Here is a 25,519-nt window from a genome sequence, read left to right on the forward strand (position 1 = left end):
ACAGTATGTCTGGGCTGGTGAGGTCATAGTTGTGACAAAATACATGATATTATTTTGCTGAGTGGGATCATAGACCTCCTTATGAGTGAGACTGTTACCTTCAGTCTGGAGAAACAGGAAGGACTTTCGTTTTGTTGTCTAACGTTTACAAAGTCGAAAAAATATAAGACGACAACCTGGATTTTTAAAATACTGGTAGAGTTCTAATAATATGAGGAAATAATAAAAAATAAAAAAAACAGAAAAGATCTTTTACATTTTTTGTAAATTAAAAAAAAGAAGCAACATCTGACAAGGTATAAATTAGGACACCCTAAAATTTCTTTCTGCTTTAAATTTCTTAAATTTGGCGAACAGAGAAGGTCTCTTCAACCCCAAACATCTAGATCAGCCTTGGTTTTCTACGTCTAAAAAATAGAAAAATGTTGGCCAAAAAAATTGTAGCACTCTTATTATTTTGGTGAGGTGCTGATTTCTGGGAAAGAGACTGGTAGCAGTCTGCTCTACTGGATACATCCAATTAAACACCAGAGCCAGAGTTCAGCATCCCGTTCAATCCTTATGTAAATTTATTAATATCCATTTTGAAGAGATTGCTTTGGTATATGGTTGGTGCTCAGCACAACCGATTCGTCTGTAGCCTGAAAGAGTTCTGAGCTATAATCTTTGGTGGTGTCACATGAAGTAAAGGTTAGAAGCTTAAACCAATTACTGCTCCGTGTTGCAGGTCTAATGTTATGTAGGGGAAAAGCATAACATTAGTGTTTAGCTGTTTCTGAAAACTTTGCACATCAGCATTTTCTGCCAACTAGCTGTGTGGAAAACACATTTTATTATGTTTCTGCTTCATCTTCAGTCTCTGGTTGTCATGGAAGCATGTCTGATCTCACACCTACCAGCTCAGCACTTCTGCAATTTTCTACCAGTATTATTCTTTAGGCAGTCAGACAGCTTGGTGTGTGTGTGTTTCTTTGCAGAGGTTACTGTATCCCTGTATGTTTGTATTTTCTGATGATAATCACAGAAACCTGCAGACCTGTTGCATAGCAACAGTTTCTGCTGGACTAAATACTAAAACCTATAAGAACCAGGTTAAAGACAGATAGTTTTTCCTTTGGCTTTTTAACATGTTCTTCATGAAAATGAGTCCAACTATTGCAGGGCTCTACTGTTGCTATGTTGCCATAGAGACTCTGAGAGTAAGCAGAAAAAGACTCAAATGAATGAATAGATTTTTCCTTTGTTGAGCTGCTGTCTGTGAAGTCTTCTGTGTCATCTTTCCAGCGTTTGGTCCGGCTCTGCCATCAGGTGTTTTTAAAGACGTGGATGTTACCTGTGCAGATGCCTGTGTTTCTGCCTCTGTGGCTGTGCAGGACGGCGCTGAAGCACACTGAGCCCTGTGTTCCAGAGGCCTCAGCTTTACTCTCTGCACACTCTATCCTTTCACTGCCCAACTCGGTTTCCGTTCAGCTTATGGAGCCTGTGAAAGGCTCGTCTTCATTTCCCCGGTTCCCGCTGATGCTGCCAGCCCAGAGCACGCGCTCCCTGCCCCCACACACTCAGAGCCCACCCAGCTCGGCTTTCAGAGTCCTGATCCTGTACAGCAGTTTGTTAATAGCTTCCTGGTAAAGTCTTCCCCAAAATTCCCTGGCAGGATTGTTTTAATTCAGCAAGCATGGACTTTCTAACATGATCGGCCTGTTTGAAGTTCTTTCACAGATTTGAGTCCATACTTTAAAGCTGCAGTATGTAACTTTAATATATGTAAAACATTATTTTATTTTATTTTTTTTACATATTTGTTAAAATTATCACCATGTCGTGACAGTGTAATATGAGACAGATCATCTGTGATAAAATCAAGTTCCTCTGGCTTCTCCCCATGGACCTGCTGTCACCTGAACAAACACACTGCTCTGTCAGAAACAACCAATCACAGCTAGAGGGAGGGTCTTAGCGCTGTCTATCAATCCCATGTATGCACTCCTCACCGCCTCCCCTTCCCTGTCTGCTACATTACACCTGGTTGTCCAAAACAGAATCTGCCATGAATGCTCAGGCTAGTTAGCATGATAACAGCAGATAAACGGTTTTCCTGGAGCAGTAAGTTGTTTGTCTACCTTTAGCATGTTTAGCAGTACATACCCGAGATTGATTGACAGTGTTAAGATCCTCCTTCTGGCTTTGACCAGGAGCAGAACATACCTTCTGATCAATCAAGATTAATTGATTGATCAGAAGCAACAAGAAAGTTAAAAAACATCATAAACATGTCATATAATCAACAGTTGAGAAAAGCAGTAACAGACATTACATTTTGTCAAGCGCTATTATTGAAATCATAAGTACACATCCAATGTGTTGGTTAATATTCCATTCATTATGGTTCAAAAGCAGCTCTAAACGGAAAAGGTTTTAGCCTGGACTTAAAGGCTCTCTGTGTTTCAGCTATTTTTCAGTTTTCTGGAAGTTTGTTATAGATTTGTGGTGCATAGAAGCTGAATGCTGCTTTTCCATGTTTGGTTGTGGTTCTGGATGGAGAGCAGAACCAGAAGACCTGAGAGGTTCTGGAAGGTTGATACAACAACAGCAGATCTTTATGCTGTTCAGTGATTTATAAACTAACATCAGGATTTTAAAGTCTATTCTCTCAGTGGAAGGACTTTAGAACTGGAGTAATATGCTCTATCTTCCTTGTTTTAGTCAGAACACCAGCAGCAGCGTTCTGGATCAGCCGTAGCTGGAGGATTGATTTGTTAGGTTCATGTGTGAAGACACTGTTGCAGTTATCAATGCAACTAAAGATAAACACATAGATGAGTTTCTCTAGATCTCACTGAGACATCAGTCCTTTAATTCTATCCTACAAAAATGTTCTTCAGTTGATAGAAGCCTGACTTTGTAACTGTCTTCATGTGACTCTGAAGGTTCAGGTCAGAGTTCATCACTACAACCAGATTTCAAACCTGATCATTAGTTTCTAGATGTAATAACCGAAACTGTGACTCTAGATCAGTCCAAAGATAATAACTTCTGTTCTGTTTCTGTTCAGCTGGAGAAATTTTTGGCACATTCATATACTTATCTGTTCTAAGCATCTGTTCAGTGCTTGGGTTGGTTCAGTGTCACCTGGTGACATCATAATGTAGAGCTGTATGTCATCTGCTTGGTTACATATACATATTAAAGTCATATGAAAAAGTTTGGGCACCCCTATTAATCTTATTTATTTTTAACTCTAAATATTTGGATGTTTGCAACAGCTATTTCAGTTTGATATATCTAATAACTGATGGACACAGTAATATTTCAGTATTGAAATTAGGTTTATTGGACTGAAAAAAAAATGTGCAGTACGCATTAATACAAAATTTGACAGGTGCAAAAGCATGGGCATCTCAACAGAAAAGTGACATTAATATTTAGTACATCCTCCTTTTGCAAAAATAACAGCCTCTAGTCGCTTCATGTAGCTTTTAATGAGTTCCTGGATCCTGGATGAAGGTATTTTTAACCATTCCTCTTTACAAAATAATTCCAGTTCAGTTAAGTTTGATGGTCACCAAGCATGGACAGCCTGCTTCAAATCATCCCACAGATGTTCAATGATTTTCAGGTCTGGGGACTGGGATGGCCATCCAGAACATTGTAATTGTTCCTCTGCATGAATGCCTGAGTAGATTTGGAGCGGTGTTTTGGATCATTGTCTTGCTGAAATATCCATCCCCGGCATAACTTCAACTTCATAACTGATTCTTGAACATTAATCTCAAGAATCTGTTGATATTGAGTGGAATCCATGCGGCCCTCAAATTTAACAAGATTCCCAGTGCCAGCACTGGCCACACAGCCCCAAAGCATGATGGAACCTCCACCAAATTTTACAGTGGGTAGCAAGTGTTTTTCTTTGAATGCTGTGTTTTTTTTCCGCCATGCATAACGCCTTTTTTATGACCAAACAACTCAATCTTTGTTTCATCAGTCCACAGGACCTTATTCCAAAATGAAGCTGGCTTGTCCAAATGTGCTTTTGGATACCTCAAGCTGTTCTGTTTGTGGCGTTCTTGCAGAAACGGCTTCTTTCGCATCACTCTCCCATACAGCTTCTCCTTGTGCAAAGTGCGCTGAATTGTTGAACGATGCACAGTGACACCATCTGCAGCAAGATGATGCTGCAGGTCTTTGGAGGTGGTCTGTGGGTTGTCCTTGACTGTTCTCACCATTCTTCTTCTCTGCCTCTGATATTTTTCTTGGCCTGCCACTTCTGGGCTTAACAAGAACTGTCCCAGTGGTCTTCCATTTCCTTACTATATTCCTCACAGTGGAAACTGGCAGGTTAAATCTCTGAGACAACTTTTTGTATCCTTCCCCTAAACAACTATGTTGAACAATCTTTGGTTTCAGATCATTTGAGAGCTGTTTTGAGGTGCCCATGATGCCACTCTTCAGAGGAGATTCAAATAGGAGAACAACTTGCATTTGACCATATTAAATACCTTTTCTCATGATTGGCTACACCTGGCTATGAAGTTCAAATCTTAATGAGGTTACCAAACCAATTTTGTGCTTCAGTAAGTCAGTGAAAAGTAGTTAGGAGTATTCAAATCAATAAAATGATAAGGGTACCCAAATTTTTGCACCTGTCAAAATTTGTTTTGATGCATATTGCATATTTTCTGTTAGTCCAGTAAACCTCATTTTAATACTGAAATATTACTGTGTCCATCAGTTATTAGATATATCAAACTGAAATAGCTGTTGCAAACATCCAAATATTTAGAGATAAAAATAAATAAGATTAATAGGGGTGCCCAAACTTTTTCATATGACTGTAAGAGGAGTCCCAGGATTGAACCTTGGGGTATCCCATATATGACCTCTCTGTCTGCGTCACTGAGAAGTTTCCTATAGAAACAAAGAAATCCCTGTTCTTTATGTAAGACTCATAACCAACTGAGTACTGGACCGGAGAGTCCGACCCAACTCTCCAGTCATTCCAGTAATATGTCGTGGTCAACAGTGTTAAATGCTGCGCTGAGGTCCAACAGAACCAGGACTGTGGTTCTTCCACAGTCTGTATTTATGTGGATGTTCATTGAACAGTTTGACGAGGGCTCTGTGGTGAGCTCGGAAACCGGACCAAAAGACGTCAAAGCGGTTGGTCATCGTTAAAAAACTATGCAACTGTTGAAACAAGATGGCAGTAGTAGCACTGGGAGGAGTTGTAAGAGCTGCTCAGATTTTCTGTCTCATTACACAGTCTGGACATGGGATAGTTTTAATTATGTAAAAAAATAAATAAATAACAGCGAAGAAACAGTTTAAAAAAAACTTTAAAAACCACCCTATTTAGTTTCTTTGGGTCATTCAGAGGTGGACCTGCTGCTCCCCCCAGTGAGCTTATGCTTAAAGACCTAACCTCTGGTCAGACATTCATATTCAGACTTTCTAGAGACCAGAATTTATGGTTCCATCAATGAAGTAGCAAAGCAGCCCCAGACCATCTCACTACACTGTTAGACAGTATGATGTTCTTTTTCTAAAATACAGTTTTATTACATGGCCATTGCCTCCTTAAGCATTTCCGCTTGATTCTCATGTCTCTTCAATGCTCCGGATGGGATTTCTCCCATTGAGCTGAATTGCTCTGATGATGTTGATTTTCTACTATAGTCTGCCTGTAATTTGCCAATGGCAGCGGATTAAGAGAATGACACCGTTCAGTCCATTTTGGCCATGCTTCCACAGTATTGATGACTTAAAGTCAGGTCATTGCTGGCAGAAAAGACATTGGGCTTGAGACTTCTGTCTTCGTAGTGTGGGGTGGTTGCTTCACACTGTAAACAGTGTTTACTGTTTGTGTTTAAAATTTTAGCTATTTTGGCCAATCACTAACATTTGGCCCAAATCAGATCCAATCGATTCAAACTTCAACAGAGGCTTCCAGGAAGCCCAGACCCTCTGCAGGAAGCAAAGCGTAGAACAAGGGGCTGCTTGTTGCCAGGATACTGTTTTATTATTTTTTTTATTTATTTTTTTTCAGGATACTGTTTTATATCAGTTGTAACAAAACAAGCACCTTCCAAACAGTTCCACGTCCTCAGTCTCTCTTTCATGTTGAATCATGATGAACTCTGACCTTAACTGAGGCAGTATGGTGATTAACAGTCACCAAAGACTAATTATTTTTAACCCATATGTAACAATCTGTTGATCTTAAGTGCATGTAAAATATATTCTAGTGTAGTGAAATCAAACAGCAGTTATAATGTGTAAAAAAAATTGTGAGTCAATAACACAAGAAATGTTAGAGACCTACATTGTTCTATTTAGTTTAAATGTTTATAAAATACTTGAAGAAAAACTTCAGATTAGCCCAAAAATGCTCAATGGAACCAATTTTTATTTGCATGTATACAATACAAAAATAAATGTTTAATGTCAAAACATAAAAAAAATTTATGGGTACATCTTTAATTACTTAACATAATGACTTTAAGGCGAGTGGGTTGTCTACTCTAGAACAACACTGACCTTCAAGTGAAATTGCTCAGTTTATTGTCAATAAAGATGATTATTTTTTTCTTAGACGTTGGACATCTGGACAAACAAAATCCACAGGGAGGAGCAAGGAAGACAGGTGTTCATCTGGCCACCTGTAGAGCCCAGGGTAGAAACGAGGAGGACAACGAGGAGACCGACCGGTCAGTGGATGCAGACACCGACTCCTCCACCAGTGACGTCTTCTGATCAGACTCTCTTGATTTCCTTCTTTTAACTTTTTGGAACCATTCCATGCAGCCTTTAACTTTTGTAAATTTGAGTGATTAACTGTTTGATTGTTTTAAATGTTATGTTCTTTCAAATTAAAAATTACATATTTGACTTTTAATACACATTTTGTTGTCTTTCACTTATTTTCAAAAGTAGTCATGAAGTAAGAATCAGATTTAGTTTAAAGTAACTTCTGCATTTGACCTGGAAGTGAATGGATTGTCCCAGAGAGAAGATCTCAGCTTTTATTTTATTTCATTTTAAAAGCTGCTGCATGTTGACAAAATAATCTGTCACCAACATGGTGGTGGTGGTGGTGGTGGTGATGATGATGATGATGATGATGGTGATGGATGATGATGATGATTTTTCATGGCTACCCAAAATCCTTAAAGGAGAAAAAAACACAACAAAATCCTGTTCACAATAAACAGACTAGCATTTGATCAGGAAGCTGGTGAGCAGGAAGTGGATGATGTTGAGTGTTATGTGACACAGAGAGACCTCATCCTGATTAGGCTGAGGAGAAAACCTTTAATCCAAGAAAACACAGGAAGAGAAGAACTATTGATCAGACAGTTGATTGGTTCCCTGAGGTCCTGTGTGTATGTGCAGAGATCGATGTTCTCACAAACTAGGATTAAACGTAATGAAGCAGAGCAGAATGAACTGATCTCAGGCCTACAGAGCTCTGCACATGTTCAGCAAAACAAAGAGGAAACTCAAATGTACGCAAGTCAGAAAGCAAATAAGTCTTAGAAGCTAGTTCAAGTTATACGCCGAGATCCCTGAAGCTGTAGGAAGACCAGGCTTTCTGTCACAGCTCAGTAACAGCTACTTAACTTCATGTAGCTACAGATCAACGTCCAAGTTGCTTTTTCTACCAAATGTGGGGGACATAATTACTGCACCGTTGCTATTTCAAAAGAAGGAAACTATTTTAAACTATTCCACATTTAGGTTACAGCACAATATACTTTGCTTGTTAAAGTGAGATTTGGTTTAAATTTAGCTCTTTTAGACTTAATGCGCACTTTAATGATGTCAGTCATTGTGACCCCTTTCATTGATGGGAGCCTTGGATTGGTGTTGGATGCCTGCTTTGAATTTCTTCTGCTCAACTGTCCAAACTTTATCATTTCCTGCTGTACTTGTGGTACACCACGATTAATTATCCATGTTTCCCCGTTTCTATCCTATTCAGAAATATAGAAGGCAAACCCTGCCAAAATTGGAAACAGATATGCCTGATAATGCATCAAAATAAACAAAAATAAACAAAATAAGAACTTCCCCAGGTTATTTTATTACATGGTGTAAAATAATAATTTGACGGTAGTTAGTTTTTCATTTTATTTTCAAAGATGTTACCTTCCACTTTTGTTTCATGTATTTTTTTCTAATTTTTCATATTCTGTAATTAAAATACATTCTTATAAACTGATAAGTAGGAAAAGGGCAGGACATTATAAGATATATCTTCTACCTGCTCCTTTTAGAACAGAAAATATAAAATTTGCATGTCACATGGGTGGAAAAATTTGTTTTACATTTTTATTAAGTTTGTTTCATTCCATTTTATTTTGTTTTCTTTTTTCTTGATTGTCTTTTCTGTCTGTTCTAAATAAATAAATAAAATACATATTTTTATTTACTATGTTATTGTTTCATTTAGTTTTCTTTCTAATTTTTTTTCTTTTTCTTTATGTATCTGGTAATTTTTTAAATTTACTCACAGATTTCCTCATGTTCTCTTTTACTTTCCCTTCTGTGTAAGACATAAAGGGAATAAAATTTAAATAAAAAAGAAAACAGATGCAGATAATTCACTTTTATTTAGGTAAAAATACACCATTTTGTTTTTGTTTTTTGTTTTTTTTAGTCTTTATTAGTAATCTTTAAAACAATAGCATTGTACATCAACGAAAGAATAGAACAGACAGATAAAAGCAAAAATATATACAATAAAATAGCATGGTGAAAGGCAAAAAAAATTAAAGAAAAAAAACAACAACATAAGAGCAAAAAAAATAAAATAAAAAGAAAATTAAAAAATAAATAATAATATATATATATATATAAGGACAAGGATATATATATATGCCAGGGGGGATTTAAATAAAAAAAAAACAACAACAAACAAACAAAAAAACAAAGAGAAAGTCATTTGGGGAGAGTTAAAGAATATTAAATTTGTGTAACAAGTGTATAGTTTTTATGGCTTTTAAGTTATCAGAAGACTCAATGAGATTAATGTACATATTCAATTCTTTAATAAAGATAGAGAACAAAGGTTTGCTATTGCTAAATTTGCATTTATGTATACCATTTTGTTTTATTTTGATGTTCTTGAAAACTGCTTGTGACATCAGCTTTGTGGGTGTGTCAGTCTGTGAGGAGGCGGGGCTTAGGGTGGTCCTCCAGACGTCCGGCGTCAGAGTGTTCAGAGCTGCTGGAGGACCTTCTTTGGGGAGGATGCGATGCTTCCCCCCGTGGTTTCCCCGGTTCCTCCCACCCACGGTCCACGGGCATAAAGGAATCCACTTGATCCCGCGTTCCTGCTAAATCACCAGCTGGTTCGGGATCTGCTCGGGTTTATGCATCGGGTCTTGCCAGCTCGGTGAGTGTCAGTGGGTATATATTCCCCACACACCACCGATGCTGCAGGGAGCAGACGGAGCTACAGCCGCTGGACATGCCGTTGTTTGCAGCCTCTAGGCGGGAGGGAGATGGCCGCTGCGGCCGGCACAGAGCGCCATCGGACGGGGAACGGCTGCGCTCCGTGCGGGAACGGCTGGAGCTCATGGTGTCGGTGCTGGGAGAGCTGGAGTACCTGCGGCACCGGCAGCAGCTGCTGGTCCTGAGCGCCCTGAAGGAGGAGGTGAAGGAGGCGCGGTGCGATGCTCAGCTGAGCTGCGAGGAGAACATCCTGGTCCTGCGGAAACAGCTGGTAGGTCCCCACGGTTTGCACCGCAGAGAGGCTCCGTTAACCAGCAGGCACGGCTCAGAAGGACAAAGATCATTAATCACTTTGTGCCTTTTAACTTTACCTGTGTACAGTTTTCATTTTCAGTATCTCAAGGCTTCAGATTTTATTAAAGCATGCTGAACATCTTTTTTCCTAACTTCTTAACTGATATTTTTCTTTGTCTTTTAGTTAGAGTTTGAAACTGTTGTGCTTTTTTTGTTTGTTTTACATTTCTCCAAACTCAAGATTATTTTTGCTTTTATTTCCCAAAGGTTAAGTCTTCCTCTGGTTAATAAGTTTGGTAAATCTTTGCTAAGGTTGGGAAACTGCATGGTAGAACAGTAGATCAGTGTTTAAATGCAGTGGTGCTGCTCCAACCATGTGAGCGGAGCTTGAGCTGCTGCTCCTCCACATCCACCAGGTTTCATAAAGCACATTGCACATTCAGGATAATCCAGGACAGACTCAGAACTGTCACAGTCCTCTAATCAAACCAGAAATCCCATGACCCAATACCAAACTTTGAGCAGAAGCTTCTTACTTCTGTCTTTGTTTTCAGCAAATGTCAGTTACTATGTTGCATCACAAAGATAATCCCTCCACCAAGTATGTAAGGACGGAGAGGCTGATCATAAAGTGGCAGCTGGTAAAAGAAAATGTCTGAATGTCTGTCCTTGCAAACAGAACTGATTGACTATCAACAAGTTAATCTCTTAAAGGGGCAGTATCATGTCAAATTGACTTTTTTGAGCTTTATATCATGTTACAATGTTATTACCTCATCAAAAACATACCTGGAGTTTTGATTTGATTCTTTGAGAAATCCTTTAATTTCCATGCTAACCACTCAGCTGCTTAAAACGCCTGGGTGGAGTTAGCTTCACCTTTGGCGCTGCAGTTTCCAAGCTTCCACCTCACAGTGCAGCCCTCCCATGTGACTCATCCACTTAGCTCCTTCAGTCTAGCTAGCAGCAATTAGCAACATCTGGTGGAACTAGCATCATTGCAGGAGCTGCTTCTCAGTGCGACTGGTAAAAACGTTGTTAAAGGGTTAATAGAGCAGCCATATTGTGATGATTTCCTGGAGGCACAGTTTCAGAAAAAGCATGAGTTTCTTAAAGAGATGCATTCCCAATTTCAAGGAGTTGAACATTGAAGTAAAATTTCTTTTAAGTTGTATTTGGTATGTATAATATTTTTTCTAACAAATGAAGTTAAGATAGTTACTTGACTCCTATAAAATTATGCTATGTGGCTGGAAAATATATAAAACTGACCTTTAACAATTATGAAATGAACTTTTATACGGGTGAGAGAAGACACACCTCACAGGAGTTTTGTTACAGTGTTATCTCAAGGTATACTTGATAATAGCGTTCTACACAGGATCCATCTCAAGCTGGCAGAGATCGTCATGAACTGTAACATTTCTCGTGCTGTGAAAGGTCCAGAGTCTGAGATGAACCTACTGGATGGGTTCATTGGGTCAAACACTACTGGGAAGACTGTCAGCTGTCCCAAATGTTCCCCGCTGTAAAATGATGAACTTTAAATAGTTTGGAAATGTCCCACACACCCATCCATTAGTAGTAGGAGTCATCGGGTGAGAACAAACACATCCTGATCAGGTCGCTAACACAACAGCATGACCACACTGCACTGCTAGAGCTTAGAAAGCCAGAGAGAGACGTCACCGAATACGATCCACTAACAGTTTACAACTTTATCTTGTCTACTTTGTAGTTCTCGGACTGGCCTCTGCCATCAGGGTCTCAGTTCATTCCACCCGGTTTATCTTACCGAGCGCGTCAGCTGTGTGTTTCTCTACAGCAGCTGTTTGTTGTTTTTAGGATTGAATGTCTGAATGTAACAGGATGAGCGTTGTCAGAGAATGCAGGCACGTGCAGAGAGGGGATCTGGGGGTGCTTGAGCACCTGCCCCTTTTGCTCCTTGCCCCCAAGTGCCCTTTTGGTCAATTTTTTTTTTTTTGGCATTATTATTTTCTAAGCCCTCTTCTGACACATAATAACATGTACTAAAATTATAATTTTTTTTTTTGTTGGGCTTTTTCTTTTTGTACAACATAATAAGCCGGTCACCTTGTTACCTTTGACCTTTTGCCCGTGACGCACGAGCAGTTGCCTCTCGCGCAGTGAGATAAGGCGGCTAACTGGAGCTCAACGTAGCGAACGTTCCAGATTAGAACAGTTTTTGGTGAATTAAAAAAAAGTTTTTGGTGAATAAAGTGGAGTAGACTTGCTACTTGTCAGATGACGGAAAACCACGTTGAACTTTGTATAGTTTCTACTTCAGCACGGAGCAGAGAGGTAATGAAATACAACAGACACTGACAGGCCTCTGCGTCTGCCTTTCTCTGAAGAACTACTGAGCGGGAGGAGACAGCCAGGTGAGGAAAAACTGTTCTCATCTACCGATTCAGTATTTTTATCATACAGACATTAGGCTGTTGTTGTTGTGCTATTAGCTAGCTGCTAACTAACGACTTTGCTAGCAAAGCTAGATAACAAAAAAGCTTCTTCCCTGTATCGTTAATGATAAAAGTCATTCTTCATTGTCGCTTATGCAATACGAGCCACATCGCCTGTCCAAAACCGATCATCTCCATAATGGATAAATGTCCGATCTTCTAATTTCCTTTGCTGCATAATGTACATTGCATTTATTCTGGCGTTAGGTAAATGTGTCTTGAAAGAGAATAGCACTTAAATAAAAATCCAACAAGAATATTCAATTAGAATTTAAAATGACTCACCCTGAATTACCATGATAGATATAATGTATGTAATAAAAGTGTCATTAATGAAGGGGAAAAAACTCAATCCAGACTTTAAGTAAGTTTAGGGTCTGGTTCGCAGAGTATGCAGTTAATTTTTCCCCAATTATCAATGAAAAAGAAAACAACTAACCTCAGTTAAGTAAAATAAAATTGTAATCAAAACTTTTGGAATTGTAATGATTTCTTTTTAAAAACAAAACATTTTGTTTAAAAAACTTTTTTAAAATTAAATAACTAATTTTTGTCTGGTGAACTTAAAGTTATTTGCCAAACATAAACTTTTATTTGCGCACATCAGAAATCTTTTGTTGTGATTTTGGGTCCTGCCCATGACGTCATGTGAGAATCACAAACAAAACTTTGAGTCAAACAAAAACTTAGAATATCAAGAAAAGATTTCTGACATGCGCAAATAAGTTTGTTTTGCAAATATTTTTTTCACTTTATGAGACAAAAATGTGTGATTTTAATTTTAAAAAAAGTTTTTTAAGCAAAACTCAGTAGGCTTTTCTCATGGTGACATGCATTAACAATTCAAATTTTGCTTTTGTTTTTTTTTTCTGAAGTTCCACGTTAAAGTTTGATGCAGCTCTGCTTTCCTGAATGGACCATCTTCATCTCCTGTTTGCCTGTGTAGCAAACAGGCAGCTTTTTTATAGATTACAGTCACTAAAAGGTTACATTGTGCCCTTGTTTATATTTTTAATAGTGTAATTCTGTAAAGACAAAGTCTGGTGGTCTAGCTCCGATTTACATATCTTGCTAAATTGCGGGTTTGAATATTGCAATACTTTCCTATAACAAAATAGACCTGCAGAAAGACATTACTAGTAAAATATCTTACATATGCATAGTTGTATGCTCTGTATAGAGATTTTCCTTAACTTTGATTGTATATTTCACAATTTTGTAATTTATCATTGTTTATTAAACTCTGAAAGCTGTGTGGCTTTGTTAATATTCTGTCCTAGAATGCGGTTAGATATGCCTTTTTTTTTTTTTTTTTTTTGGAGCACCTGCCCCTTTAGTGGTCTCTGCATGGCCCTGAGAGAATGTCTGGTATCTCATCAGCTCGTTTCTGATCTGTGGAGTCTTCCCTGTCTTCCTCGCTGTACGCTGGAATCTGGAGCTGATTATGGCTGTTAAAAAGCATGAAGAGTTTGTTGCCTCTGTTTTATATAGTTTGTGTGTATTGGGGTAAAGGGTGTAGAACACACAGTATTAGAAGTCTGTGGTTCACGTTGTATGACTTAATCAGTTAACTTTCTTCACTGCTGATTCAGTCGTATTTTCATGAACATTATGTGTTTACCATAAACTGTCCGGGTGCTACGCCTACTCGCTTCCAGATCCACTTTTTGAGTTCCTCAAAGTCAGGTTAGCAGTCAACAGTTGACTGTAACTTTGACATTTGTACATTCATTTACTATCTTCTGTATCAGCATTTTTATAGAACTGAAACATTTCTTTTTATCATCTATCTCTAGTGTTCACATAAACCACAGACATTTCTGACATTTGAGTGATTTCAGGATGAAGGAAATCTGCTTTAATCAAAGTCTGACTAGCCGTAAGCTTCAGACTCAGTAACCAGCTAATCTGGATTCAAACTAAACAAAAACAACAGAAAAACAAACATAGAAGAGTTATGTGATTCAGATAAGGTATTGATGTCTCCCCCTCCATCCATGAATCTCTTTCTGAACTGGAGAGCTCCTTCAGTAACAGACTGTTGCATCCTAAACGCACAGAGGAGCGTTAATGCAGATCCTTCCTCTAAGCAGCTGTTAGACGCTGCAGCCATCACTGCTCCCAACAAACTAAGTCAGTGTTTACATTCTGCATTTCACAATTTTACTCATTTAAATGACCTTTCTGCTGGTAATAGCACATTTCTGCTTGTACAGTTTTATTTTCATATATTGAAAACATACTGTTTAATGCACAAATACACAAATTCTCATTTTGAATACTTTTTAAAAATGACACTATTTAATCATACATTCCTTTGGATCAGAGTATGTTATTTTTAGATACTATTATCTTTGTGTTTGTTGATGTTCTGTCACCTACACCTGAATTTCCCCAATGTGGGAAGGTAAAGGGTATTTCTATTCTGTTCTATTCTATTCTATTCTATTCTATTCTATTCTATTCTATTCTAACAGCTTCTTTCCTCTGAACAGACCCTTCCCTCAACAATCCTGAACTAGTCCTTTAAGTTTGAGTGAAGATAACGGCAGCCTTTCACACCAGCATATATCCCATTAACACAAAAAACTTCAAAACACTCTTGTCAGAAAATTAGAATATGTCTTTCTGCTGTTTTTCCATTATAACTGGGCACTGAACCAATCTTGTTCAGAGTTAGGAGTTACTCCTGTAACGTTTTTAGTGAGCAGAGTCATCTTCTCTGACGTGTCTGAGCTTCTGCTCTCGGTGAGCTCTGTAGGTAACGCGTTCTTGTTGTTGTTACTGGAGGAGTCACGAGTTCAGCAGCAGCAGGATCATGCAGACTGGTTGCCATTTTCTTTCCCAATTACAAAGTGTGTCCCTCGTGATGCCTGTAGTGTGTCCTGTTGTCAGAGCACAGCTCAGCTCAGCATGGAGGAAACTACATTCATATTGTTTTCATCTTCAAAACATATTATACATTTATATTTTCCACTGTGTTCTTTTACATGTTAATGTTAGAATCAGCACATCACTACTGAAAACTGGTGAAAATCGCATTAAACTGGTGAAAAAAGCACAACGCCTTGAACTGTTGGTACCTCATGAATTTTTGTGCATTTTGGCAGAAAACCAACATATTTAACTGGATCTTCAAGTCACAGATCAACATAAAGAAGCGCAGAATTATTGGGTGGAAGGAAATGATTAATTTTGTTTCCAAATAAAAATCTGAAAAGGGCAGTGTGCACTTTTACTCAGTCCTTCTGAGTCAATACACTGCCTTTCTCTCCAGCTGCAGCTGAAGCACAGTTTTAATCATCTACATAATTCTTTGCAAAACAATTTAAGCGTGCTCAGATTGGATGGAGAGCGTCCAAAAAGAGAAATCTTCACTGCATGCCACAGATCCACTAATTAGATGTAGATCTGGAGCATTTTAACAAATGATTATGCTTTGATCTGAACCGGCTCTGACTGCATGCTGAGGGTGAACCTCCTGCTCAGTTTCAAGTTTCTACTATCGCTCCTCCTGGAAGGTTCTGTGGGGGGGCGGCCTTTCTGCTGCTCTCCATGTCCAGATGACAGATTGATCAAAGCTCTGAGATGTTCAAGCCTTGGAATGCTGCTCTAGATCTAACTCTGCCTTAAACTTCTTCAGGACTTTCTCCTTGACCCGCTGCTGGGTTTCTTAGTCTTCATGACACTGCTTGTTCTCTAACAAACCTCTGAGGCCAGAAACAGAAGAGCTGCATCTAGATTTAGATTAAATTACCCACTAATGAAGTCTAACTACTAATTAGGAGATTTCGTAAGGCGATCACTTGTTCTAGATTTTATGTGTACCAGAGTAAATCGGGCTGAGAATAAAAATGCACACCACAACTTAGATTTTTTACTTTTTATTTTTTGTTATTAGCAGCTCTTACATGAGCTGCTTTTCTTTCAGTATTCTTTCAGGAATACTTTCTGCAGATACGTTTCGAAGTCTGAGTGTAGGATTAACCCATTTGAATTACGAGCTCAGTGTGAGTTGCTGTCTGGTGTGTGTTCCACAGAAGCAGCAGTCTCTCCATTCGTTTTTCATTCAGTCCTCGGTGGACTGAAGCAGGTTCACACAGGATATTGAATCAGATGCTGTGATAGTGGGCGGAGCCTGAGACTCGTGCTTCAGTGTTGGTCTGGCTGTGTGTGCTGACTCTCACCAACATAACGCCATTCACAATCTGAACTTTTAGCTGAGAACCTCGGAGCAGCTCAAGTTCCTACGTACTGTCGAGCACCAATAATCCTTCAGATTCGAGGTTGTTTCCATAGAGACCTGCTGCTATTAATGATGGTGGGTCGGTGATCAACCAGCAGCTGTGTGCTTCAGTTTCTCTGCAGCAGCTCAGTTGTAGGAATTTGGCACATGACCTGCAAGCAGAGCTGCATAGCCCACATGTTTTCCATCCCACAGCGGCGGGACGGGGCGGGGCCGCTCCAGACTGTGTGTCTGAGTCCATGTGTGTGTGTGTGTTTGTGTGTGTGTGTGTGTCGACCAGCCTCACTGCACAATGTAGGGCAGATTTGCTTTGTCTTTACCAGGTCGTTTTGCACAAAAATCAGCAGACATGTACCTGCAAAGGCTTTTCTACAGAGGAAACATAAAATAATGGACATTTATATTTTTCATGGTTTACAATCTGTAGAGCTGCAAATTCATCCTACATTTAAGTGTTTGTAGATAGCTGGGTCTCCTTAGATTCAGGGTTTATTTCTTCTTTCTCTTTTGGAAAGGGAAATACTTTTCAGAAACATAACTCACCATCCATCTTCTATGCCTGTCTTTTCTTTGGGAAGGTGTGTGTGTTGCTCAGTCCATCACAGAGACACACAGGACAGATAAACATGCAAGGTCAATTTAGACAACTTTAAATCTGATTTATTTCAATTTTCATTAGATTATGTTTCTTACAATATCTGCTTGTTAGAAAGTCAAAGACAGGGGGACAAACGAGTCAGTGTTCAATGTAAAATCAGCTTCCATCTGTGTGTTTAGCCACCTTAGGTTATTTGGGTTTTTTTTTTTTGGTTTTTTTTACTCTTTTTATAGATTTTAGACATGGAAATGATCAAAATATTATCAATCAAACCTGGTTTCATGCTTATGGTTGCTTAACAAGAAGAGATGACAGAGCCTGAACTGTGTGTTTGTGTCTCAGAGCTGTCTGAGGAGAGATGCTGGAGTCATCAGCGAGTTACATGAGCTGGACCAGCAGATCAACGAGCTCCGACTGGAACCGGAGCCGGCACATGACCAACTGGAGACTGACAGCCGGCCCAGCTCAGGTAAAACCCCACAGAACCGTCAACACTTCCATCATCATGCAAAACACATAGGCCTGTCACAATAACGATAAATTGTCCCGGAGCTTGTTGCGATAAACGATAATATTGTTGTTTTGAGACAACTTTCAACTAACATGATAGTAACAATGGAAGAATAATGCAAGAACACAGTCTCAAAGATCAATAAACTTTAAATTTTGATGGACATTTAAACATTAGAACTGGAAGACATTTTAAATATCCAAAATATATAAACTAAACAACAGAAACAACAAATAAAATGAATTCTGAATTCTCTGTAGACAAAATTGTCTTTCAAAAAAGGAATAATTGAAACCAAAGCACCAGACTGAAGACCAGTTTTGGTAAAAAGAGAAAGAAAAGAGAAAAACGATGAATCAAGTAAATGAGTTTAGTTTATCATGCAATTAAGTGATTTATTGTTTATATCAGGCATAAATACAAAACCGTTTGGATTTCAGTCATGAACAAGACAAAAACCCAGAAGGATTCATTGTTTCACTGCATTTTGAAAACAAAATCTTTCCAATAAGATAACTCTGATGGTAATGATATGTTCAAGAATTATGAAGACAGAGAAATAATTTTGTAAATCTGATTTTGAAATTCTGAATAATTTCTGTTAATTTTTGGAGGGGGGGAAATCAAATTCTGAGATTAAATGTATATTAATATCAGATAACTAAAAAGTCAGAGAAGAAAAGAGATTTATAAATGTTTGTGAGGTTTTCACTTAATTTTAACAGAGAGATCCAGATTAATTCAACTTAATCCTGTTGTGATCTGTGTTTTCTGTGTATTTATTTTGAGGTTTTTCTGTGTTTATTAGCCTGTTCCCCTGTGAGTCTCTGTCTTCCCTGTTTGTTCCCAGCTGTGTCTCGTTTCTTTGATTATCCTCTCAGTGTATTTAGTCCCACCTGTTGTCTTTGACTCTTGTCGGATCCTCGTCGTGTGTCACCGTCTTGTCTAACCAGTCCGTTCTGCCAGCTTCTTGTGTTCCTGTGTTTATCATCATTAAATCATCTTCTTCATCTTCATCCTGGCCCACCTGCGTCTTCTCTCACCTCACCAAACCCACCAATCATGACAAATTCATGTTTTACGAAAAGACACATGAAGTTATTCTCATACACCAAAAGTAAATATGTGGAACAATCAGGGCCGGATTTAGAAGGATGTGGGCCCTGGGTTCTGCAGCCAGTTTTGGTGCCCTGTCCCTAAAAACAAAATTATTTTACTAAGGCAAATCATGGTACATTTATAAGCAGATCAGTGGATATGAATGAATATGTCCCCTGTAAGGTGACTCCATTTTGTTCCTAAAAAGACACAATATAATTTAATGTACTCAACTAGTGTTTATATTTTAAAAAGTCCAAAACTATTAGCACAATTTACCCATGATAATTTTACATATACAATCCAATGTCTTCAAAAAAAAAAAAAAAAAAAAAAGCAGGAAAAAGGATCTTTGGGGCCCCCAAAAACGCAGGGCCCTGGCTTATGCCCTTGTAAGGCCTTTCTAACATCTGGCCCAGAATACAATTATATCTCTGCCTTGAATATAGACTTTAACCAGCAGAGGCTGATAGTGAAGGTTGAAGTTAGACCTTCAACAGATGAAATATTAGAATATCTATCTTCACCACATGACTGGTGATGACAGGGTCAGTGCTGTGTCCTCCTGTCAGTTCAGAGCAGATTATGACCTTTGACCTGTTCTCTCCACCAGGGTTCTATGAACTGAGTGACGGGGCCTCTGGCTCACTTTCCAACTCTTCTCACTCGGTCTTCAGCGAGTGCTTCTGTTCGACCGCCGACGCTGAAGGATACTTCCTGTCTTCAGGTACTTTGACTCAGTTTGAACAGGAAGTCATCACACAGTCAGCAAAATGTTTTCAATCCCGTTAACATCATACCTGAGTAGGGTTAGGGCCACTCTCCCCACCCTAACCACACACACTAATAGGAAGAGGAGGGTTGTATATGAAATCCCTATAAAATTCACTGAAACTTGTGACAGAATATCAAATTTCAAACCTTCCAGCCTCCCTGTTGATCAGTGGATGTTAACCTCCTTCAGCCTCTCAGACTGTACGTGGAAAACAAGCTTCAGAGGATGTGTCTTTATAACATGGGGTAGGAGGAGTTGCTCTCGGCTAGAACTCTGACCGTGGGATGACACCTGTTGTTTAGACAGCTGTGCTTTTAAGAGACTTTAAATGATGTTCTGCTGTCAGGCCACTTGTCGTGGGGGCCGCTGCCCCACTTTGTTAAGTTTTCTGTTTGAAATTAAAACCACAGGTTAGGTTTTCTTAAAGCAGTGTTCTGGTGAAGAATAGCAGTAGAAAGGTTTGAACTGTACAGAGAAGCTAGCAGTTGGTGTGAGAGGCTAAAAACAAAGCTAACATCTGCTGCGTTCTCTGATCTTATCTCTAATCTCAAAGAGTTTTCCATGTTCACACTGCCAGCACATAGCACATTACGCACTTATTTATGAAGAAGAATCTCTGTGAGAGATTTAGTGGGTTTGACAATTAATCAGTAGAATAGAAATATTCTTTATTGTTGTTTAGTGGAGAAAATCCAGGAGTAACAGCAGCAAAGTATAAGAACATCAAATGATGTAGGGTCACACCAAGATAAAAGTATTAAAATATATTTTAACAAACCATACTCTGATCCGAAGGACTGTGCAGTTGCATAGGATCTTTTTTTTTTCATTTACATTTTGAACGATTTTGAAAAAAATAACAATATACTGTAGTGTAAGGATGAAATTACAATATAATATACTGTGCACTTATCAAAAACAGCATACTCCAATCCAAAGAAATGTGCAACTGAGTAGAAAAATGTTTTAAAAATGTACTAAATGTGAATGTATATTTATGAATTTAAAAACATACTTTTTTTCCTCCCACCCATCCGGGTGGGAGGATGAACAGTTGTTCATCCTCCCACCCGATGAACAACTGTTCATCTGTGTAGGATTTACCTTTCATTTAAGATACTTCTAAAGGGTACAATAACTGAATAGGCCTGCGTAACAAGCCACCAGTCGAAGTACGAACATTGCATGAACGTATGAGACCATCCCTGCCTGGGAAGACCTCTACAATTCTACCCATTTTCCATGTCTGTCTGGGTGTATTGTCCTCCCCCAAAAGAACTACATCTCCTACTTTAAGTAGTGTTGGAGTAGGACTGTTCACCCTGTGGGCTGATTTTAAGTCCATCAAATAATCTCTGCGCCAGCGTTTGCAAAAGCCTATCAAAAGTTTCTGTTGGTATTTCCACCTTCTACCTAGCTGTTCGCGATTTGCAGTGAGAACCTGATTTAGGTGAGGTGATGGAATAATCTTTGGTGGCAAGGAAGTTAAGCGTTTACCAACTAAGAAATGAGATGGGGTAAGTGGCTGGGGTTCTAATGCATCACTAGTTACATAGGACAGAGGCCTGGAGTTCAACACTGCCTCAACTTCAGTAAGAACAGTTGTGAGCTCCTCAAAGCTCAAAGATGCTTTCCCCAGTACCTTTCTTAAGCATGTTTTTACAGATCTCACAAGCCTTTCCCAGAATCCCCCCCACCAAGCTGCTCGCTCAGCGATAAACTTCCACGTGATTCCCTTGTCAGTGAAAAACTCTGTGAGTGTCGATCCTAAGATGTTTTGCCATAACTCCTTTAAATCCTTGTCAGCCCTTTTGAATGTTCTAGCATTGTCAGAGTAAATGACCCTACAAAGACCTCGTCTTGCAATGAATCTCTTTAAGGCCAATAAGAAATTCTCTGTAGTCTGATCTGAGACCAACTCTAAGTGTACTGCTCTTGTCACTGCACATGTAAACAGTGCTATGTATGATTTTACAGACCCGTCCTTAGTTTTAACATATAAGGGTCCAGCAAAATCTACACCAGTAACTTCAAAGGGAGGTGATTCTGTTACTCTGTCTCGAGGTAAGGGAGCAGTAATCTGTTGTGCTGCCTTAACCTTTAGTTTTTTGCAGATGTAACATTTTGAAACAATGTTTCTTACAAGCTGTCTGCCTCTCAAAATCCAATATTGTTCTCTAACTTGAGTTAATGTGTCTCTTACACCAGAATGCATCACTCTTTCGTGACATGACTGAACTAATAGTTCAGAATACTTGTGATTTGTCGGTAGTATCCAAGGGTGTTGTTCTCTGAAACTAAGATCTGAATTCTGCAGCCTTCCCCCAACACTTATTAGACCATTTTCATCTAAGAATGGTTTCAAATCTTTGATTTTAGAATCTACCTTCACATTTTTGTTTGACCTTAACTGCAATATTTCAGAACTGAAACAACTCTCTTGTGTTGACTTAATCCAGTACATTTCAGCTGCACCAAGTTCTTCTGTACTTATCTCTCCCTGAACCTTCAGATAAGATCTTGTGTTATTAACAAACCGCTTTACCCATGCAGTGATTCTTAACATGGTCTTAAGCTTGCTGTACCTTTCTAAGTTTAACAGAGGTTCAGTTTGCTCAGTGGCAGTGAACTGCACAACAGTCTCATACCCAGACCTCAGCTCTGCATTCACTTCATCCACTACATAGTCACTACAAATGTTCAGTTCCTTCTCATCCGTAGACAGTGAAGTGGGTCCCTTCCACCACAGCTGGCTCTTAATAAGGCTCCGAGCATGGTAACCCCGCGTAAGAAGGTCGGCAGGGTTCATTTTGCCAGCACAGTGGAACCAGAGTTCTGGATTTGTGAGCCCTTGTATTTCTGCCACTCTGTTGCTCACAAATGGTTTCCATCGACGTGATGAGCTGCGGATCCAGTGAAGCGTGATCATAGAGTCCGTCCACATGTTGAGCTGGTTTTTCTCCATGTTCAATGGCTTAAGGAGGCTGTGTCCTAATCTTGCTCCAATAAGTGCACCCATGAGCTCCAAGCGAGGTAATGTCATTTTCTTTAATGGTGCTACTCGTGACTTGGAGGCCACAAAACTGTTAATAGTCTCTTCTTGGTTGTTTTGTCCTTGAAGATATGCCACGGCACCGTAAGCCTTTTCACTTGCATCACAGTAGACATGCAACTTTACAGTGTGTGACTCTTTGTTAATCTCAGTGTGGTACCACCTGGGAATAGACACCAGGTGTAACAGTGGTAACTCCAGACACCATTGCTCCCACTTCTCTTCTAAGTCAGTAGGTAATGGTTCATCCCAACTCAGTCCCTTTTCCCACATCTCTTGGAACAGGCACTTTACTCGGACTGTAAAAGGAGTAAGAAATCCAATAGGGTCGAATATACGGGCTGATGTTCTTAGTACACTTCTTTTTGTATTTTCTCTGTCTTTCAAAATGTCCATTAACCCCTTTTGATCAAACACAAAATCATCGTGTTCCGGTCTCCAAACCAGTCCAAGTACTTTAAGCACATTTCCACTGGACTCTGTATCACCAGTGAGCTCTACTCCATTTTCTTTCCACATGGCTTTCAGATCAGGTGAGTTGGTAACCCATTTGCAGAGGTTCATGCTTGCCTGAGAGAGAATGTGCTTTGCTGCAGTTGTCATGTGAAGAGCATCCTGCACAGTAGGTGAGCTTGAAATAAAGTCATCTACATACATAGAGTCTCTGAGAGCCTGTACTGCCTTTGGCTGTTTTCTTTCAAATTGTTTGAGATGTTTTCTGATAGTGGCAGCAAGCAAGAATGGGCTGGGAGTTACTCCAAAAACAACTCTTTTCATCCTCAGGACACGCACCTCATTTTTCCAGTCCTTAGCTAAAGGTCTGTGCATCCACAAGAACCTGACAGCATCTCTGTCCTTTTCTGCTAGTGAGATTTGAAGAAAAGCCTTAGTTATATCAGCAGTAAATGCTATCTTGTGCAATCTGAACTTTATGAGCACATCTAGCAGGTTTGGGTTCAGGTTAGGTCCAGTGTACAGACAGTCGTTGAGGAATGGACTGTTTGCCTCATGTGAGGATGCATCAAATACCACTCTAAGTTTGGTTGTGGCCTTTTCTTCTCTTATTACAGCATGATGGGGCATATAATATTTCACAGTCTGTTGATTCATTTCTGGTTTTCCATCTGCAACCTCCTCACAGATACCATTTTGAAGATAGTCTTCTATTACATCGTTGTATCTGGCAAATAAATTTACATCAGTCTTCAGCTTTCTCGTTAGATTCTCAAAGCGTTTCTTCGCTACCCTGAAGTTGTCTGGAAGCTGGTCTTTGTCACATTGCCAGGGTAACTCAACTTGGTACCTTCCGTCTTCAAATGTTGTTGTTTGTTCAAAACGTTGCATAATTTCTGAGTCCTCTGGGCTTTCTGACTGTTTATTTACAATACCCAGGGACTCCACCTCCCAGAATGCATGCAACTGATTAGACAGCTGGGTGTCTTCGTTCAAACTAATGTGCATACACGTGGTGTCTGTAACACTGGAGGTAGTCACTGGTCCCTGTAAAGCCCATCCAAAGAGGGTTTCAACTGCCACTAATGAATCTGTAACCCTTTGGACCTTTCCAGTAACAGCCTGCCAGTAGTAATCTGCTCCAATTAACATCTGCAACTCTTGTTCATTAGCACCCTCTAGTGGAAAGTCTCCAAGCTGCAGTCCTCCTTTCTTAATCTCTGCTTGAATGGGCTCAGTTGGTACCTTTATTACAGCAGTGCACACCTCGGGGGTCTCTATAGCATCTATTTCGATTTTCCGTTCAGTGTTCCACACATTTTCAAGTTGAACTCTCACTATGTTGCGTTTTTCCACTACAGGACTGGTGGAACCAAAAACATGGAGGTTTAGTGTCTCTTGCCTCACAACTTGCAGTCCTAGGGCTCGGACAATGTCTCTGTGAACAAAACTACGCTGGCTACCTCCATCTAACAGACAGCGAGATATTTTTCTCTCCTTTGGTCCTACAGCCCATGCCTTAACCGTTTGGAGCAATACTGTGTTCTGAGTATTTGTCTTCACTTTGACTGAGCTGGTCAACGAAGACAACACAGCTTCTGCATTTCCACTATTACTTGTACTGTCGACTTCTGGTTTAGCTTCAGATTGTTCACAAACTGACAAGTGGTGTTTTCGATTGCACTGTCTGCACAAAATCTTCACTCTGCAGTATTTCGCAATATGTTTCGGGCCCAGGCAGACAAAACACCGTCCAAGTCTTTTCAGTTTCTCCCTGCGTGCACTTATTGTAAAACCAGGACAGTTCTCTGGTTTATGGTCATTACCGTCACAAAACACACAGGTTTGTGGCACGACGCTGGCTGTGTGCAAAGCAGTCGCTGATGGAATGCTCCACTTTCTAGGTTGATCACAGGTATAGGATGGCTTACCCACATGCTTGTGTTGTGGGCTCGGGCTCTTCAATGTGTGACCTGGTCTGGTCAGCAGAAGCGCCCGTTCTCTGCTTTGCACTTCATTTTGCAGAAACTGAATCAATTCTGGGACTTTCCATTCGTTAGTTGAGTTTTGTTGCCGTGTATAAGTAAGTACTATGTCTTCTGGAATAAGCTGTAGCAACACTGGACATAGGAGACAGCCGTAAGTATCACTTTGCACTCCAAGAGACTCCAAGCTGCGTATCTGGATCTCACATTCATCATAAAGGTGCCTCAAAGCTGCAACATCAGATGATCTTCTCACAGGTGTCAAGTTCAGCAATTTAGACATATGAGCACTTATCACAACATCCTTCCTTCCAAAACGATTCTGGAGCAACTCTATTGCAGCATCATAGTTGACATCTGTCATTGTCAGTCCTGCAATAGTCCGAGCAGCTGCTCCATTTAGGTAAGATCTCAGGTAAGTGAACTTGTCTGTCTTACTTAGTCCATCATTTCTGTGAATGGCTGATTCATACTGTGACCAGAATTCCTGCCATTGGCTTATTTCTCCATCATACTTGATTATCGTTAGTTTGGGCAGTTTAACCGTCTGTTTGGATTGTGATGAAAATGA

At 39.6% G+C, this 25,519-nt stretch overlaps 2 protein-coding genes across 6 annotated transcripts in view; both read left to right on the top strand.

Annotated features, from left to right (window-relative positions):
- kiaa0586 (KIAA0586 ortholog) overlaps positions 1–6,896 on the top strand; it is a 38,024-nt gene extending 31,128 nt beyond the window's left edge. For all 5 annotated transcript variants that reach the window (XM_088002836.1, XM_015002957.2, XM_088002838.1 and 2 more), the window contains one exon: positions 6,590–6,896. In XM_088002836.1, the coding sequence (XP_087858962.1) occupies positions 6,590–6,750 (161 nt within the window). In that variant the 3' untranslated portion in view covers positions 6,751–6,896. The remainder of the gene's footprint in view (positions 1–6,589) is intronic.
- Positions 6,897–7,029: 133 nt separating this feature from the next.
- The window catches only part of dact1 (dishevelled-binding antagonist of beta-catenin 1), a 28,147-nt gene continuing 9,657 nt past the window's right edge, over positions 7,030–25,519 (top strand). The window contains exons 1-3 of the mRNA XM_015002961.2: positions 7,030–9,724; positions 17,417–17,543; positions 19,297–19,410. Coding sequence (XP_014858447.2) covers positions 9,470–9,724; positions 17,417–17,543; positions 19,297–19,410 — 496 coding nt within the window. The 5' untranslated portion in view covers positions 7,030–9,469. The remainder of the gene's footprint in view (positions 9,725–17,416; positions 17,544–19,296; positions 19,411–25,519) is intronic.

This window comes from Poecilia mexicana, unplaced genomic scaffold (assembly GCF_051168715.1).
Source record: "Poecilia mexicana isolate PSO_F unplaced genomic scaffold, ASM5116871v1 scaffold_22, whole genome shotgun sequence".
NCBI lineage: Eukaryota > Metazoa > Chordata > Actinopteri > Cyprinodontiformes > Poeciliidae > Poecilia > Poecilia mexicana.